The sequence below is a fragment of the Penicillium samsonianum genome (assembly GCF_028829775.1).
Source record: "Penicillium samsonianum strain IBT 33392 chromosome Unknown utg000009l_segment0_segment0, whole genome shotgun sequence".
Lineage (NCBI taxonomy): Eukaryota > Fungi > Ascomycota > Eurotiomycetes > Eurotiales > Aspergillaceae > Penicillium > Penicillium samsonianum.
In genome coordinates this window covers 625220-644238 of record NW_026643267.1, presented here as the reverse complement: position 1 = coordinate 644238, position 19019 = coordinate 625220, and the positions used below count along the sequence as shown (strand labels likewise).

General features: G+C 50.4%; 6 protein-coding genes across 6 annotated transcripts; 4 read left to right on the top strand and 2 right to left on the bottom strand.

Annotated features, from left to right (window-relative positions):
• Positions 1-31: 31 nt before the first annotated feature.
• On the top strand, positions 32-1704 carry N7471_013314 (uncharacterized protein; the record flags this gene model as incomplete). Its single annotated transcript, XM_057286033.1, has 4 exons — positions 32-257; positions 308-1001; positions 1050-1133; positions 1196-1704. The coding sequence occupies exons 1-4, from the start codon at positions 120-122 to the stop codon at positions 1702-1704; spliced, it is 1425 nt and encodes a 474-aa protein (XP_057129358.1). The 5' UTR covers positions 32-119.
• Positions 1705-2159: 455 nt separating this feature from the next.
• N7471_013313 (acyl-CoA synthetase) lies at positions 2160-3858 on the top strand (the record flags this gene model as incomplete). The annotated part of the gene is made up of 3 exons (XM_057286032.1): positions 2160-2436; positions 2498-3633; positions 3694-3858. 3 exons carry the CDS (start codon positions 2160-2162, stop codon positions 3856-3858), a joined length of 1578 nt encoding a protein of 525 aa, XP_057129357.1.
• Positions 3859-4630: 772 nt separating this feature from the next.
• On the top strand, positions 4631-6327 carry N7471_013312 (uncharacterized protein; the record flags this gene model as incomplete). The annotated part of the gene is made up of 5 exons (XM_057286031.1): positions 4631-4844; positions 4900-4970; positions 5035-5301; positions 5356-5415; positions 5476-6327. 5 exons carry the CDS (start codon positions 4631-4633, stop codon positions 6325-6327), a joined length of 1464 nt encoding a protein of 487 aa, XP_057129356.1.
• Positions 6328-6478: 151 nt separating this feature from the next.
• Positions 6479-13679, bottom strand: N7471_013311 (bifunctional carbamoylphosphate synthetase/aspartate transcarbamylase; the record flags this gene model as incomplete). Its single annotated transcript, XM_057286030.1, has 3 exons — positions 6479-6861; positions 6915-12904; positions 12986-13679. The coding sequence occupies 3 exons, from the start codon at positions 13677-13679 to the stop codon at positions 6805-6807; spliced, it is 6741 nt and encodes a 2246-aa protein (XP_057129355.1). The 3' UTR covers positions 6479-6804.
• Positions 13680-14859: 1180 nt separating this feature from the next.
• Positions 14860-18260, top strand: N7471_013310 (ion transporter; the record flags this gene model as incomplete). Its single annotated transcript, XM_057286029.1, has 4 exons — positions 14860-15115; positions 15173-15844; positions 15910-16172; positions 16230-18260. The coding sequence occupies 4 exons, from the start codon at positions 14860-14862 to the stop codon at positions 18258-18260; spliced, it is 3222 nt and encodes a 1073-aa protein (XP_057129354.1).
• A 272-nt stretch (positions 18261-18532) lies between these two features.
• N7471_013309 (uncharacterized protein) lies at positions 18533-18861 on the bottom strand (the record flags this gene model as incomplete). Its single annotated transcript, XM_057286028.1, has 2 exons — positions 18533-18758; positions 18815-18861. 2 exons carry the CDS (start codon positions 18859-18861, stop codon positions 18533-18535), a joined length of 273 nt encoding a protein of 90 aa, XP_057129353.1.
• Between the last annotated feature and the right edge of the window lie 158 nt (positions 18862-19019).

The window sequence follows — 19019 nt, the reverse complement described above, 5'->3', positions numbered from 1 at the left end:
TGGAGTGCGGTATTCGCCCCACGTCCAAGCCATTTGACAATTGAGAAAGGGAAGTACAACATAAATCAAATCAAAATGGCGAGAAACTGCGAATACATTCTTTTCTTCCTAGGCCACAGATGTCAATGTGCACAAACATGGCATTTTCGACAAAGAGCGGCCTAAGTACAGATGTCCCCGGCGATCAAACGACATGGGATCCGGAGGTACAAAGGAAAAACAAGGAGAATTCATTAGATCCAGCGACATGGAGAAGTGTAAGCTCAATGCAAAATAACAGTCCAACAGTTCTAACGGATGATCACAGCGGAAGAAGTTCTTTGTTGTCTTTGTCGGCCTCCTCACTCTATTCAATAGCGTCTTCGATTCAACCATCCCAAGTGGCGGGATTTATTATATCTCCAATGCCCTGAATATCCATAGCGAGACCCAAAAAGTGCTACCCACATCCGTCTATTTGATCGGGTATGTGACAGGACCTCTGGCCTTCGGGCCCATGAGCGAGCTGTATGGCCGACGGCCGGTAATGGTAGGGACATTCATTCTCTTCACAATATTCACGCTTGCCTGTGTTGTTGCTAGCAACTGGACAGCATTGATCATCTTCCGAGCGCTCTGTGGCATCTGCGCATCCTGCCCAATCGCAGTCACCGGAGGAATCTTCGCAGATATCTATCAATCTCCTCTTGCCCGGGGACGAACCATGGCGTTGTCGATGGCAATCACCGCCGCTGGTCCGCAGTTTGCGCCGCTGGTTGCAGGATTTGTCGGTTCAGTTGGATGGAGATGGATCTTTTGGATTCCATTCATCCTCGCCGGTGTCACTTTGGTGCCGGTGCTATTTCTCCCCGAGACATGCCAGTCAGCTCTCACTCGCCAACCCCGGAAGACCGGTGAAGGCATGCTAGTCAAGACCTTCACTCGACCCCTGTATATGATATTTTACGAGCCTATCATATCTTTCTCGTGTCTTTACTTGTCCTACGCAAGTGCAATATTTTGTGAGTGCATCATTTTCGAATCATGGAACTGGATAACTAATTGAGAAGTCATGTATTTCGAGGCCTACCCCTTAATATTCCAAGGTGTATATGGAATGAACGCAGGTACTGCCGCACTGGCATTTCTTCCGAGTATGTGGATTTCTCCAGAAGATGACGAGAACCCCGAACTAACTAGATTGAACCTTATCTAGTCGCCATGGGGGCAGTTCTTGGCATGGGCATATTCTTAGCATACGACTCATTTCTTCAGCTCGCAAAGTCACGCAAGGCTACCTGGGCCGCAATTGAAGAGTACCAGAGACTCCCTCTAGCATGTCTAGGGGGTCCATTATATGTGCTCGCCCTATTCTGGTTGGGATGGAGTTCATCCGCGGACATTCACTGGATAGTTCCCATGCTAGCGGGAATACCATTTGGAATGGGGTTCTTCCTCATATTTGTTGCTTTGATCAATTACTTGGTTGATGCCTATCACGAATACGCTGCTAGTGCAATGGCAGCTGCCAGCTGTTGTCGCAGTATCTTCGGGGCGGTTTTACCATTGGCAGCTGCACCAATGTTCAAAAAGCTGGGAATTGCTTGGGGCTGCAGTCTTTTGGGATTCTTGAGTATTTTGATGACTTTGATCCCGTTTGTGTTTATTCGCTACGGGAACCTGATCCGGTCCAGAAGCAAGTTTCGACAACTTGAGCAAATATGAAGAGGAATTATACCTAGGAAATGGATGTTGAGTAGCTAGAAGGTCATTGATGTGGGATATTCTATTCCAAATAGACATACATATGCACATATATAGATGAATATAGTTAGGGAGTAATTGTTTTGATGCCTTGTTCGTCAGGCTTCACAGGCCATTCATTTAGAGAATAACAGATTCCCTCTCTTGCCTAGTGGATTTGCAGTTATATAGGTTTTAGTATTCTAGTATATTAACTGAAAAATATCCCTATTTTTCTACTATTTGTCCTAGGTAGTATTTTTTTCGGCCCCACATTGGCGTTTTCTCCGCAATCGGCTAAATACTGGGGGATCCCGTATGTTCCTCAAATTCCTCACCTTTACCCCCTCCAGTTTCTTATGCCTACATTGTCCATGTGCTTTATCTTTAGACTCAAGGTGTCAAAGTGTCGAAGTGTCAAAGAATCGAATTAAAATATGCCGATCCCTTCACTACCCCTCTTTGCTGCAGCGGAGCAGCATGCGCGCCAGAATCCCGAGAAGATCGCGGTCATTGACACCACCAAACAACAATCCTTCACATTCGTTCAATTGCTGGCGGACGCAGCAGCATTAAGGAAGCACATAATTGAGCAATTGGGATTGACGGGCGATTTGGAAGAACGACGTATTGCCTTCTTGGTCCCCAATGGATATGACTACGTTGCTACGCAATGGGCTGTGTGGGCGGCGGGGGGTGTCTGCGTTCCACTTTGTAGGTGAAAAAGATGCGCAGCAATGCGAAACCTCCTGTATTCAGCGCTAACATTGACTAGGCACAAGTCACCCAGTGAAAGAACTGCTATACACCGTCGGTGATTCGGACCCCTCATTGATTATCGTGCATCCGGAGTTCGAGAAGATCGCACCCTCGCTGCGCGAAGGATGCAACCCCAATATACCATTCATTGGACTGGAGGCATTCTCTCGAAATGAAGCCCCGACCTTACCTTCTTTCTCCCCACCGTTTGCGCTCACTCGGCGCGCCCTGATGATCTATACCTCTGGAACCACGTCGAACCCTAAAGGCTGTGTGACGACACACGAGAATATCACTTTCCAAGCAAGCTCTCTGATCAAGGCCTGGGAGTACACACCCTCAGACCGTCTCATTCACGTGCTACCGCTCCACCACGTCCACGGTATTATCAATGGCCTGGTTGCCAGTTTGCTGAGCGGTACCACAGTGGAGATGCATGCGAAGTTTGATCCTAAGGTGATCTGGGAGCGGTGGCAGGACCACGGCTCCTCGACCTTGTTCATGGCTGTACCGACCATTTACTCCCGCCTGAATGACTACTTCGATGCTCATATCCGCGGCACGGAACGAGAAGATGCCGCGCGGGCTGGAGCTCATGCTCTACGACTGGTCGTCAGTGGATCTGCGGCCCTCCCAACCCCCATCAAAGAAAAATTCGCCGAAATCACCGGCCAGGTTCTATTGGAGCGGTATGGAATGACCGAGATTGGTATGGCGCTCAGTTGCGGGCTGGAGATTCAAAAGCGAATCGATGGCAGTGTGGGCTGGCCGTTGCCCGGGGTCGAGGTACGACTGACCGAAAAAGAAACCGGTCGGATCGTGGATGGAGTGGATGAGGACGGCATGATCGAGATCAAGGGCGGTAATGTCTTCTGCGAGTACTGGCGGAAACCGGAAGCGACGGCGTCGGAGTTCACAGCGGATGGATGGTTCAAGACCGGCGACGTGGCTAAACGCGATTCAAGCGGTGCATACTTCATCCAAGGCCGTGCTTCTGTTGACCTGATCAAATCTGGTGGATATAAGATTTCGGCGTTGGAAGTTGAGCGCAAGATGCTGGCCATTCATGCAATTCAAGAAGTTGCAGTAGTCGGATTGACCGATCAAGAATGGGGCCAGCGAGTTGCTGCGGTTGTCAAATTCCGGGATGGGGTACGTTTGGGTGTGCCCATAGGGGAAAGTGTCTTTTTTGCATAACTAACAGTGACATAGACTATACCGCTGGATCTTCCTACTCTACGCGCTGAGCTCAAAAACGAGATGGCTCCGTATAAGATCCCCACTGTTCTGAAGGTTGTGGATGGGATCGAGCGCAATGCCATGGGCAAGGTCAACAAGAAGGTCATTGTACAAAAGTACTGGCCGGATAAGGCATGAACTGACTTATAAAGGGTAAGAGATGTCTAGTTGTGTCAATTAGCGAACATACACTCTGAGAGTAATACCGTAGATTTAGCATAAACATGAGAAGAAATAAACAGATATACCCACTAAACAATACAAGAATAGCCGGCCGCTTATGGGGCCTTGTCAAGTCTTTTTTAGTAGTCTTTTTTAGCAGTCTTTTTAGATGTTTTTTTAAAATGTCTTTTTGGTTGTCTTCTCAGATAGTCCTTTTAGATGTCTGTTTTCATTGATCTTTTCTCTACCTTCTCAGTTTGTTAGGCAGAAAAAACGGCAAGAGGCTTAATTTGTGAAATAGACTTTTCTATATATAATCTTTGAATAGTACATCCTTTCCAATGGTTTAGAGTAATTCAATCATCACATCAACCCCCCCCCAATGAAAATTTCTATAAATTTATAGTGAGTTCCAAGGTTAGAATAAGAACTGTTAGATGGCCTCTACACTTCACGTTGTAGGACCTGAAGAATACGAAAATATTTATGCCGCTTGCCGATCTTCACGTGGAGTGCGATCTCGTCATTTAAACCCCAGTATTGCTCATTTTCTTCATATTTCCCCTAAATCAATGATCTTATTCGTTATCTCTATGGAATAACGTTTTATTGCGGGGGATAATGGATGGTGTGCTACATGTATTCCAAGGTTACTCTGTATATTTCTCCTATTTCCCCCTTCCTTCATATATCATATCATAGCCTTAATTCAACCCTCAATTCAAGACTGATTCACCTGTGAGTCGCGATGGCTACTTCAGAAAAGCACGATGTGCACACCGGCACCGAGAGCGACGCCAGTGGTCCTTCAAGTATCAAGGGCATCAACGAGAAAGCCTTGTTACGGAAATTAGACTATCGTCTTTTACCACCCCTCACATTACTCTATTTACTCTCCTTTTTGGATCGCAGTAATGTGGGAAATGCTCGTCTAGAAGGAATGACGACCGACATCAAGATGTGTACGTTTCATGTGTGTCTTCATATTGATCCGAGGACTAACTGGGAGGTATATAGCAGGAGACCAGTACCTCACAGGTCTGACTCTATACTTTATTGGCTATGTTCTTTTTGAGATTCCTTGCAATGTGAGCAATGCTTTTCAATATAAATGTGCTGTACAAATGATTATATACTAACAGCTACAATCAGATCATCTTGAAGAAAACCACCCCAAGAATATGGCTTCCTACCCTAACTCTCGTCTGGGGTGTAGTCGCTACACTCCTTGGCGTGGTCCAGAATTACTCCGGATATTTGTCTTCCCGATTCTTCCTAGGTGTTGCAGAGAGTGGATTGTTCCCCGGTGTGGTGTTTTACCTGTCCATGTGGTATAAGCGGAACGAGCAACACTATCGCGTGGCTCTGTTTTTCAGTGCTGCCTCGCTGGCAGGTGCCTTTGGTGGTATCCTGGCTTGGGTTGGTTTTCTTCCTTTGATAGACAAGAGACAACCACAGCTAACGGGTTCCTAGGCAATTTCTCATATGAAAGGTGTGGGAAACTTGAATGGTTGGAGGTGGATATTCATTTTGGTGCGTCCCGATCAACTATATCATTCTGTTATGCACTGTCATAGCTAACAATCAATTCAGGAAGGGCTGTTGACCATTGTCGTCTCGATCATCGCCTATTTCTGGGTATACAACTACCCCTCAACAGCCGAGTTTCTATCCAAGGAAGAACGGGAGTTCGTCCAATGGCGTCTAAAGAATGACAGCGACGCCACTCGGGATGAGGAATTCACCTGGTCGGCAGTACAGGATGCATTCAAAGATCCCAAAGTCTGGCTATACGGACTAGGATTCCACACGATGTCCTTGCCACTGTATACCTTATCGTTGTTCCTTCCGACAATCATCAAAGAACTCGGATACTCAGCCGCAAAGGCGCAGCTACTTTCCGTGCCACCGTACGCAGTGGCTTTCTTCATGACCATTGGTGTTGCGATTGCTTCTGAGAAGACTCGCAGTCGCGCGCCATTTATCATGGGATCATCAGCCATTGGATGTATCGGATACATTCTCCTGCTATCGCAGCACCGGGCGGGCGTGTCTTACGTCGGAACGATCTTCGCTGCGGCAGGTATTTACCCAGCTGTGGCTATTGTTCTGTCCTGGCCAGCAAATAATGTGTCTGGTCAGACTAAACGTTGCATTGCCAATGCCATGCAGATCTCAATTGGAAATCTGGGTGCGGTTCTTGGAACACAGCTATACCGCACCGAGAGTGGCCCGCGATACTTCCTTGGTCATGGGTTTGCATTGGGATATCTAGTTGCCAACATCGTTGTTGTTGGGATCCTATGGGAAGTTCTCCGACGGGAAAATGCTGAGAAGGAGCGTGTTAGGGAAGTCCAGGGATTGAGCCCGTTGATGGGAGATGTGGGTGATGCGGAGGGAGAATTCCAAGGCGACAAGGATCCTCGTTGGGTGTTCCAAACTTGAAAAGAAGTTGGAGATCAGATGAATTAATGAATTATATTGTCAGAGTTGGTATATAAAATGCAAAAAGGCGCCAAGTCCCAAGTCCCAAGTCCCCCAAGTCCCGAATCCCAGAAAATGCCAAGAAAAAAAAGAAAAAAAAAAGAAAAATGCCCAAAACGACCGAAATGACCCCAAAATGACCCCGATGTACCCCAAATCATCCCAAAATGGAAACGCAAAACACGACACACATAACACACATAACACATAACACACATATAACACATAACACATAATATACACACATAGAAATAGAGACATACACTGAACGGGACCGTCAAATGAAACGGAGATTCATCTAATCTATACAGCGATTTATCACGCTGAGTACGGAGTATCGAAAAACATAACTTTTCAAACAAAAAGGAAAACAAACGTCTCGCGTGAATCCATGGATTCCCTTTCCCAAATAATTATAATGGCAAAAGAGTTTTATATTCATGGCGCCAAGACGAGAGCAAGGAGAGCCATGCGGCAGTAGAGGCCGTAGCGCATCTATAAAGTAGTTAGTATATTGTTCAAGAAATCAGGGGAAATTCAAAACATACCTGGCGGAAGTAAGCAGCCCGCTGGTCGAAGTCGACTTCCTCAGAGATCTCGGCGTTGCGAGGGAGGGGGTGCATGACAACCATGTGGCTCTTGGCGTACTTGAGCAGAGCGTTGTCAATGACAAAGGTGTTCTTGAGACGCTCGTACTCGGAGAGGTCGGTGAAGCGCTCCTTCTGCACACGAGTGGAGTACAGGATGTCAGAGCTGGCGACGATCTCAGGAGTCAGCTCCTCGGACTCGAGGACCAGCTGGCCGGAGGCGATGATCTGCTGGCGGACATCCTCGGGGAGAGCGAGGGCCTTGGGGGCAACAAGCTGGATGCGGACATCGTAGAACTGGAGCAGCTTGATGAGGGAGTGCACGGGGCGGCCGTACTTGAGGTCACCAGTGAAGGTGATGGTCAAGCCGGTGACAGTGCCCAGCTCCTCGCGGATGGTGAACAGGTCCAGGAAGGCCTGGGTGGGGTGCTCAAGGGAGCCGTTTCCACCGTTGATGACGGGGACCTGGGCGTATTTGGCCGCGATCTCAGTGCTGTTCGAGCTGGGGTGGCGCAGGACAACAGCGTCGCCGTAGCAGCCGAGAGTGCGGATGGTGTCTTGAAGGGTCTCGCCCTTCTGAGTAGAAGAGTGCTCAGTGGAGATGGCGATGGTACGTCCACCGAGGCGCTGCATGGCGGCGTCGAACGAGGCCGAAGTGCGGGTGGAGGGCTCGTAGAAGAGAGTGGTGAGGACACGGCCCTTCAGGAGTTCAAGAACACCGTGGCGCTGGACACCAAGACGCATCTCCTGAGCGACGGTGAACAGCAGGTGCAGGTCGGCGCGAGAGAACTGGTTCACAGACAAGATGTGCTTTCCACGGAAGGGAGAGCGGGAGAGCATGTCGGCCAGCGAGGGGGAGACCTGCGAGGAGGCGACGTAAAGGGGAGGACCAAAGTCGCCGGCAGCCGGCACAGCGCTGTCCAGGGCACGGAAGCGGCGGCCAGGAGTGCCATTGATAGACACGTGTCTATCGAGGGAACTCTCTGGGCGGGCCATGGGGGTGACGGGCTTCTGCACAGGCGAGGTGGGAATGATGCGGTGAGTGGACATGTCGGCACCCTTGACAGCATCCTTGGTGATCTCGCCATCGAGGCAAGTGGTCTTGCCCTGGAAAACAACACGCTGAACGGAGCCACGCATGGTCTTGCCGTTCAACGGAGACCAACCCTGGTTCTGGAAAACGTAGGGGCGGTCAACCTCGACCTCGAGGGAGCTGTCGACCTGGTCGTGCAGTTCGAAGATCTTCTTGGGGTTGTCATAGAGACGAGTGGTGATGTCCTCAACGGTCAGGCGGCCCTCTGAGACAGCGGTGAACAGCAGAGGAATAGACTCAGCGATACCGGACTCGGGGGTGGCCTCCTTGCCAGCAAGCTGGAAGGGAATGCTGCCAATGGCGAAGGCATCGATGGTGCTCATGTGGTCCCAGAGAGCCTTCTGGTCCTCGGCGGTAGGCAGGGAGCTGCAGGCCGGGAACTCCTCGCTGGTGAGGAAGAGGGAGTAGATGGAAACATCACATGTCACCTTCAGGCCCTTCTCCTTGCTCAGAGCAATCAGGCTGATATCCTCCTTGGAGGTAACACTCATGACGTGAATGTTACGGCTGTGGAGGCTGGCCAACAACAGAATCGAGGCAAGATCAGTGCTCTTGGCATCAGTGACCAGAGGCTTGCTCGAGGGCCAAGAGCTAAAGTGGTTGGTGACAGTGGCCACCTTGTTGATGTTACCCGACAGGTGGTTGAAGGGGACGAAGAGAGATCCAACTTCACCAGTCATCTGGATGATCTGGTCCGAGTTGGTGGCAGTGGCAGCAACAGAGATGTTGAAGTCGCAAAGCGACTTGCCCTGAGCGTTCTGCTGGACAATCTTAAGGTCGCGGGACGAGGTGACCGAGCTCTCAACACCGACCGGCATCACACGGATCATGCTGAAACCGCCTGCAATCGAAGCCTTAGAGACAGTTTCGAAGTCCTTGGAACCAGCAGAAACGAGACCCGGGACGAATGCAGCAATGTTGATCAGACCGGGGAGGACCACAGTGCGGTGGCTAGTCTGGTAGTCGGCGGGGATGATGTTCAGAGGGAAGTGGCGAGCAATAGCCTCGATCAAAATCTTCGCATTCTTGACGTTGGTGACCAGAGGAGTCTGGTAGTCAACAGCCATACGACGAGTACGGTAACCCTTGGACATGTAGTTGGCCGGGCGACGGAAACGGTTGTTGGACGGCAAGTTGATGTACAGATCGATGAGGTTGTTGGACAGGTGCTGAGTGAGAGAGTACTCAGACTTCATGTCCTCTTCCTCATGGTCCGGAAGGTGCTCGAGGTACTTGACAGGCACACCGTTCTCCTTGAGGAAATCAGCGGTACCCGCAGTGGCGAACAGGTTGTAGTCAAGATCGTGGAGCTTCTTGATGGAGGGCAGCATCTCAAGCTTCTCCTTGTAGGCACCAATGGAGAAGAGGATGTTGCGGCGGGGCAGACGGAATCCAGTGGACAGGAGAGCCTTCAGGTAGGCCTCGTACTTGTCACGACCGAACGAGGCGACCTCACCAGTAGAGGCCATCTCGACACCCAGGACGGGGTCGGCACCGGACAGACGTGAGAACGAGAACTGGGGGACCTTGACACCGACGTAGTCCTTGGGAACTGACACAGGGGGGTACTCCTGGAATGGAACTCCAATCATGGCCTTGGTGGCCATCTCGATCAAATCAACACCCATGACCTTGGACACGAAGGGGAACGAACGCGAGGCACGAACGTTGCACTCAATGACCTTGATGTCATTATCCTTGGCAATGAACTGAATGTTGTAAGGACCAGTAACGTTCAGGGCATTACCGATCTTGCGGGTAGCCTCCTCAATGCGACGGACGGTCTCCGGGCTCAGATCCTGGGGAGGCAGGATGAGAGTAGCGTCACCAGAGTGAACACCAGCGTTTTCAACGTGCTCGGAGATGAAGTGGCCAACCATAACACCGTTACGGGCAACAGCGTCCATCTCAATCTCCTTTGCGTTCTCAATGTACTTGGTGATAACAACAGGGTGCTCACGGGAGACATCGACAGCCTGGTTCAAGTAGCTAGCCAGATCATGCTCGGAGTAGACAGTGTTCATAGCAGCACCGGAAAGCACGTATGAGGGACGGACCAGCACGGGGTAGCCGACCTTGTCACAGAATCCGCGGGCCTCCTCAATGCTGGTCAGCTCCTTCCAAGCGGGCTGATCAACCTCGATACGATCCAGCATGCGGGAGAACTTGTAACGGTTCTCAGCACCATCAATCATCTCGGGGGAAGTACCCAGGATGTTGACATTGAGACGGTGAAGAGGCAGAGCGATGTTGTTAGGGGTCTGACCACCCATAGACATGATCACACCGCTGGAAGTCTCCAGCTGGTAGATGTCCAAAACAGTCTCCAGGTTGATGTTCTCGAAGTAAAGGCGGTCAGCCTCATCGTAATCGGTACTGACAGTCTCGGGGTTGTAGTTGACCATGATAGTCTTGTGACCCTGCTCGCGGAGCGTACGAATGGTACGCACGGAACACCAATCGAATTCGACCGAGGAACCAATACGGTAGACACCAGAACCCAGGACCATGATACCGTGATCGTCGAAAGTCAGATCATGCTGGGAAGCATTGTAGGTGAGGTAGAGGTAGTTGGTCACGGCGGGGAACTCGGCAGCGACGGTATCAATTTGCTTGACAATGGGTGTGATACCAGCCTCAACACGCATGCGGCGCACAGCAAGCTCGTTGGAGTCCAAGAAGTTGGCGAGCTGGCGATCAGAGAAACCAAGCTGCTTGGCCTGGCGGATCATTGGCACGGGCACGGAGGTAGCATTGAAAGTGGACATGGACTTGCTGAAGTCACTGAGGCCCTTGAGGCGGCTGAGGAACCACTTGTCAATGTTGGTGAGCTTCCAGATGTCATCAACAGTGTAACCGGCGGCCATGGCATTGGCAATGGCAAACAGACGCTGGTCAGAGGGAGTCTGGAGCTCGCCCTTGATAGACATGAGGGCATCGGACTCGTTGAAACCAAGGTTGTGGAAATCAACAGAGCGAATAGCCTTCTGGATAGCTTCCTCGAAGGTTCGGCCAATACTCATGACTTCACCGACACTCTTCATAGAGGAACCAAGCTCAGTAGACACGCGAGTGAACTTCTTCAGATCCCAACGAGGGATCTTGACCACACAGTAGTCAAGCGAGGGTTCGAAGCAGGCGCAAGTGGACTTGGTGACCGAGTTCTTAATCTCGTTCAGGGGGATACCAAGACCCAACTTGGCAGCAATGAAGGCAAGAGGATATCCGGTAGCCTTGGAGGCCAGGGCGGAGGATCGAGACAGACGAGCGTTGACCTCAATGATGCAGTACTCCCTAGAGAAGGGGTTGAGGGCATACTGAATGTTACATTCACCGACAACGCCGAGGTGACGAATGACGTTGACTGCGGTGGTTCGCAGCATGTTGTAGTCCTCGTCCGAGAGGGTCTGGGAAGGAGCCACGACAATGGAGTCACCGGTGTGAATACCAAGGGGATCGAAGTTCTCCATGTTGCAGACAGTGATGCAGTTGTCCTGGGCATCACGAACAACCTCGTACTCAATCTCCTTCCAGCCCTTCATAGAGCGCTCAATCAGCACCTGGGGGCTGACGGCCAGAGCCTTGGTGCAGAGTTCCTTCAGCTCATCCATGTTCTCAGCGAAACCACTGCCGAGGCCACCAAGAGCGTAGGCGGCACGAACAATGACGGGGAAGCCGATGTTCTCAACTACACGCAGGGACTCCTCGAGGGTGGAAGCAGAAGCAGACTTGGCGCACTTCTCGTTGATGGAATCCATGCTGCGAGCGAACAGCTCACGATCCTCGGTAGTAATGATAGTATCAATAGGGGTACCGAGAACCTTGACGCCGAGCTCTTCAAACTCGTCCTTGAGCTGGATACCGACCGAAAGGGCAGTCTGACCACCGAAAGTGACGTAGATGGCATCAGGACGCTCGTGCTTGATGACCTTGCGGACGAATTCGGCGTTGACGGGCAGGAAGTAAACCTTGTCAGCCAGACCCTTGGAGGTCTGAATGGTGGCAATGTTGGGGTTGATCAAAATGGTATAGATACCCTCTTCCTTCAGAGCTTTAATGGCTTGACTGCCAGAGTAATCGAACTCTCCAGCCTGGCCAATGCTGAGACCACCGGAACCAAGAACCAGAACCTTCTTGACGGAGACTCTGGGAGCAGCCACGATATTCTCGGCCTTGGTGCCGCCGGGGAAAGAGACGGGCAGGCTGAGAGCCTCGGCGGAGGCAATGGTAGACTGGATGGTGTTGATGAACACATCAAACAGGTACTCGGTATCCCGGGGGCCGGGTGTGCTCTCGGGGTGGAATTGAACACTGAAGAAGGGGCGGCTGGTGTGACGGATACCCTCGTTACTGCCGTCATTGGCGTTGACAAACAGCTCTTCCCATCCGTTCTGAAGGGTGCTGGCATCCACAGCATAACCGTGGTTCTGAGAAGTAATGTGGCACTTGCCAGAGAGCATGCTTGTGCAGGGGATGTTGTGACCGCGGTTACCGAACTTCATCTTGGTAGTCTGAGCGCCGACAGCGCGAGCAATCAACTGGTGACCCAGGCAGATACCAAAGACGGGAGTGCGGGCATCCTCGAACATCTTGGCCAGGTTCTTAGTGGTAACGGTCAGGGTCGCGGGATCACCAGGACCGTTCGACACGAAGAGACCGTCGAAATCCTTTCCAGCAAGGGTGGGGAAATCGTAGTCCCATGGCACAACCAAAACCTCCACACCGCGTGCAAGCAAACAACGCAGCTGGTTGTACTTCATACCGACATCCAAGCAAAGGACGCGGACTCCACGGCCGGAGGGGTGTTTGAGGGCAACATCGGCGGGAGGTGTGAATAGGCGAGGTTCGCGAATTGAGACTGTAAGAGAAAAAAAAAGATACTGTTAGAAACCAAGTCTTCGTTTGCTTTTTCGCTGTATCAGCTTTGTAGATCACTCACCCTCAGCGACGAGGTTCTTTGTGTTCGGGTCCACCCATTCGGTCTCCTCGAAGTGTGACTTCCAGTCGACACCGGCAACACCAGCAGCATCTGGGGTGGAGCCGGACTTTTGCAGCAGCATGCGACCCAGCATGCTACCGGTCTGACGAAGGCGCTTGGTCAAAGCACGAGTGTCGACACCGTGCATGGCCGGAATGCCCTCGGACTTGAGCCAATCGCCCAGGGAGGACTTGGCCAAGAAGTGGGAGAAATCCTCACCGGCGTAGGCTGCCACCACCAGGGCCGAAATGTGAATCTGACTGGACTCGAAGTGCTTGGGCAAGTCCTTCAGGAACTCACACATCTCATCGTGCGAAGGGACACCGTAGTTTCCCACAAGCGGGAAAGTGACGACCAGGATCTGGCCGCGGTATGAGGGATCGGTGATGGACTCGGGGTAACCGACCATACCAGTCTGGAAGACCAATTCACCCGAGACGCTCTTTTCAGCACCAAAGTTGTAACCTTGGTAGATAGTGCCATCCGCGAGTTCGAGGGCAGCCAACCGGTCTGAGCCACCCCGGACTGGGATGGAGGCGGGCTTGATCACTCCACTGACAGAATTCATGTTGGGCAGGGTCTCTGGGTAGCCAACTACACTACCAAGGTGTGGGCTGGTAGGCAGAGCTGGATCCTCAAGGGAATTGGGAGACATCGGAATTGGTGTGAGGGAACAAGTCCTCTCGAGGACGATCTAGTTCGATCTAGTGCGAGCAGGTCACTCTAGTTCATCTGCGAAATTTTGTTTGTTTGGCTTGTAAGGGAAGAAAGGACCGCAGAAGGGAGTATCGATATAAAAAAAAGAAAGAAAAGAAACTGTTTGCTGCAACCAGCTGTGGAGGAGGAAGAGAGGAAAAGCGAGTTTCGGCAGAAAATATTTTCGTGCAAAAAGCCTTTTCGGGACCCACTCTTTTTCTGCTTTCGGTCAATCAGTTTCACCGCAGAGATTTTCCGTATAATTCCTATGGACTATTATGCTATGGTATTATTCATTTTTATCATATATGGTCAATTGATGATTTTTGTAGGTTTTTATAATTCTCTCTGTAAATCCCAATTTTCCTCTATATACATGCAAGCGTTACTGCATATGATGCAATGCACGGGCAGTGGGCCGATAACGGTATCATATATTGATGTGGGCAGCCCACAGGTAAATATACCACACGTTATATATGGAGTAGAACAGTATTAGATAACTATATAGATGAATAAATGTATATGTTATAGGTATTGCTTCTATCATCTCATCCAATAGATAAGTGTAGTACAATGCTGGTCATCCCTTCTAATGTCGCACATGTGGCGAATCATTCTGACCTATCGAGTGCTGTTATATGTAGGCATTATGTATGTACATCCTCTGCATGTTGGTGAAATAACAGGATTCATGACCAAAAAAATAATCAATATCCCTTGAAGTTCAAGGATAGCTATAACACCTAATAGTTTAAAGATCTATAAGGATTTATAAGGAATTATAGATCTAAATATCCACCTAGGTAAACAAATATCTAGGTAAAGATTGGAGATAAAATAAGCTTACAAGGGGTGAACCGGGGTAATCAGTACAATGACGTGGGGATTGACCATAGTGGGAGCTTAGATTTTCCTCTAACACTAAAAAGGTACATATGAGATCTTTGGACTAAATTAATCCCGCTTTGGCCTGCACTTTTAACCTTCAACTTCTTGCTTGTTTGCTTTCCTGCTTTTTTCCTTTGGTTTTCTCGCGTCTTATCGCATTTTACTCCGCAATGCTCTAACATCCTACAACCTCCCAACAAACAACCTCGGTTATGTTATGCCGATCTAGATCTTGAAATTTCTTCGCCATGTTCGCCTCGCTGCTTCGTCCAAAGCGCCAGCGCGGGCAGATGGAGCAGTCCCCATTCTCGACCCCTTCGCCGTGGTTTCGCGGCGCGAACAACAACCCGCGACGCGTCCCCCGAGCCGATGAAAGCAGCGATGATGGGCCAGAGCTTCAGGAAATCGATGAAGAAGATATGGATCAGGACTGGGATGAAGAGGAAGAGGACGGACCACTCGAGTCTACACCTCTACTGCCTATGTTCTCTGCGTCGCATTTGGGTACGAAGAGATCTCTAGGGTACAATGTGTACGGTGAACAATTGACCAACTGATTAGATGCGCTGCCTGTTTACAACATTACCCACGCCATCCGTCCCTTGATAGCCTCCCGCTGCGAAACCACCCTAACATGGGACCAACTACGCTCGCCGCAGGTCTCCCAGTTCCTGATCAAGCCAATCCTGCAAAAGATCATGTCGGCCCACTTTTCGCGCGCGACCCTCTATGCATTAATGGCCAATTGTCTGCAATTCGAGAGAGAAATACACCTGAGTCCGGGGAATAGCGGGGCAAATCAAACACGGGCAATGGTCAGTGAACTATTGGCAATAAAGCTATTGCGGGAATACTCGACCCGAGAATTGATCGATGCGCTGTCCTACGAGTTCTATCCCCTCCAGGGCCAGGATCAATCCACGACACTAGTCACTGGCCCCCAGCGGAAACGGGTGGTTGCTGCCCGTGTCTCATGCTTGGAAGTCGCTATTCGCGCGCAGGCCAAGCGGTTCTTGGCTCATCCTGTCGTGGTGCAACAATTGGAGGCTATCTGGGCAGGAACGGTTGTCTTTCACTCTGCCGCCGACAATCTCCACCGTCCTGTGAACATGAAGCAAGGTGGAAACCTGGATTATGGGGCAACAATGGATCCCAATGGGGACATTACAACCGACTCCAGCAATAAGACACTTCGGCGATCAGTGACAATCTACAACCCCGGGACGCATCTTTGTTCAAGTTATCGAGGCTGAGAGTGCCGCGCTATCGACAGTTTCTTTCCACTCTATCCTTTGCAGTACTCTTGGGACTTTTCCTGGCTGTTCTGGAACAGCGCAGCCGCAGGGTCACATCTCTTGAAATTGTATTCTGGTTCTGGAGTGCCGGATTTATGCTTGATGAAGTTGTTGGGTTCAATGAGCAAGGATTTAGTCTTTATCTGATGAGCTTCTGGAATCTGTTCGACGTCGGGATTCTGCTATTGCTCTTTGCATACTATTGCTTGAGGATATACGGCACATTCCTGACATACCCTAGAAGTCAATTCATCGCCGATCAAGCCGTAAGTTTTTATATCTTCACGAAGGTTCTTTTATCGATATATGCTAATTCATTTCAGTTCGATGTTCTTACGGCTACAGCTCCCTTGCTATTCCCGAGGTTGTTTTCCATATTGGATCATTATCGCTACTTTTCCCAACTCCTCATTGCTTTCCGAATAATGGCATCAGATCTAATTGCCGTCTTTGTACTCATCGTCATTTCTTGCTCTGGCTTTTTTGTCTCTTTCTTATACTTTGGAGACAACAAGTCCCCCAAAGTGGTGGCTTATGGTTTGTTCCAGATGCTGATGGGATTTACGCCAACCGCATGGGCAATGTGGGATGAATACAACTTTCTAGGGAAAACTATCCTGACGGTCTTCCTGTTCATCTGTCATTTTGTCGTCGTCACTATCTTGATCACGGTTCTGACCAATTCCTTCATGAGAATTGTCCAGAATGCAAATCAAGAACATCAGTTCTTGTTCGCTGTCAATACCATCTCGATGGTCAAGTCTGATGCTTTGTTCTCCTATGTGGCGCCGACAAACGTCATTGCCTGGCTAGTGACACCATTCCGATACTTGATGCCGTTCCGTGAATTCATTCGGCTCAACCGGACCATTATCAAGATAACACACTTACCCATACTGTTCACAATTTGTTTCTATGAGAAGACAATCCTCTGTTCTCGAGTCGTTCAGCCGATGGATCTAATTGAACCTACACAGAATGAAACTCCACCTCAAGCCCAGAAATGGCAGCCCAGTCGATTCCGTGGTTTCAGCACCAGTGCATCGGTCTTTAGGCGAGAGCCCTCTGTGGCAACATTCCAGAAGGATCGAGCGTTGGAGGAAGTGTTTCGACGTCCTTACAATGACGATCGAATCCGAGGGCCACCGAGCACTGTGCATGAACACCAGACCAATAACGTCATCAAAAACTGGATGCAGGAGATTGGCTCTGAACCAGCCAATGGACCTGATGATGGGGATTCGCTAATTGTGGACCATCGTGGGGTGCATCGGCAACGACCCAAATTTCCATTCCGGGCTAGATTGGCCAACAAACCTCGAAATTTCACCGAAACGACCCGATCGGTTGCTTCGAATCCCGAGGACCGAACAAGCTGCGTTACAAGCCCAGTCATCCGGCCTCGGCGCACAAGACCCTCTGTCTCGCCCACTCAGAAACGACAACTCTCGCATCATACAGACATGGAGGGCGATGATGAACTTACCAGCAACGATGGCGACTCAAACGATGACAAGAACTTGGCCCCAGGCTCCACGGGTGAGATGGCTGACTCGGTCGGAGGCGCAGAGAAACCCTCGCCCAAGTTCTACAGCTCTCGCCCATCTACGGCAATGATTATCTCACGTCGCAACAGCCCTACACGTCGCATCAGGCACACGCGGAATGCTTCCGGTGTCACCATGCTGTACAATCCCGTTGGATCTCCAAATGAAGAGACGGAAGGCCGGGTCACGCCTACACGGCCAGATGCCGATTCTTCCGATGGAGAATCCCCTCCTATCGCCTCTGCCTCAGTAGACCAAGGTACCATGAAGCGTCACATTCTAGCCGTATCTCGTCCTCGGAATCCTGCGATTGGACTAAACCACATGTCCGTCCCCGAGGTGAACAGTAACTACCTATCTGATCGGCCCACAGGCACACGTCGTCGATCATCCCTTCTCTTCGATCTGGGATCTGACCTAGGCGACAACAAGGCCGTGGCGGGTGGCTTTGCCGGTGCCCTTCCGTCTAGTTTCCAGACCCAGCTAGGCTTTGCCCCACCCGTTATTCGTCGTGAAGCCCCAATCCAAACCCAAGACATGATCAGCAAGTTGGTTCTAGCTCGCATGAACAACATCGAAGAAGGATTCCGCGAGGTGATCAAAGAATTCAAAGATCTCCGCCGCAGCGAGTCCAGTCGCAGTCCAAGCCGACCGGATGAGTCCCGGGGTGCTACACGTGAGAAAAAGAAGCGTGACAAGAAAGACTCGAAGAAGAAAAGTGTCAATTCACCCGGAAGCCGGGCTGGGAGTGGTGGAAGCCCATTCAAAGGAAATGCCCCCGGTGATGATACCCTGCCGTCTACCTAACTGTTTAGTACATTTTGCCCTTTGGTGGTAACACCGTGTAAAAATCCCTGTAAATTGATCGGGTGGTTCTTTTGCTTTCGGGATATCTACTTTTGACCTGGCGTGTTGGCTTTTGTTTTGCGGATACCAGATACCATCTCATTCGGGGTGCATAACGGGCAAGGTTCAATGTTCATCAGTCCACACATGAAATCGAAATGTTCAGATTCCAAACTTTCTATCCAATTCAATGCTCTTCCCTAGTATGCTCATGCTCCCAGACAGCATTCCCCTCAAACGCTTCCTCCTCTGGGCACTTGATATCCCTTTCCCTTTCGAGGCGGGCGGGCAGTGTGTCCATATATCTCGCCTTGGTCTGTTTGATCAGAATCGCCACCCCGGAACGCCGCTATCTCTTCGTTCGTATTGAGCGTGCCTGGCTGGGGAGCTAGGAGGCGGAACATCAGCAATGTACCGCTAACGACCCCAAAGATGCTTAGGAGGGCGATGTTGCGAGATCTTATTTTCTTTTGCGTCAGTACAGACGGACATCTACTCACGGGGCAGATACTGACTTCATCGGTTTCCGACCCTGATAAACGGCTTCTGTCATGGTAGCCATGATGGGGTTGTAGATGGGTTGTAGATGGGGTTGTTTTTAATAGCGCAAGTAGCTTGGAAAGATTCAATTGTACAAAAGCAAGATAAAATTTCCTCACTGGATATCTATAGAAAAAAGAATGACATGGACATGAGCGCATGGTGAGTAAGGTATCCGCC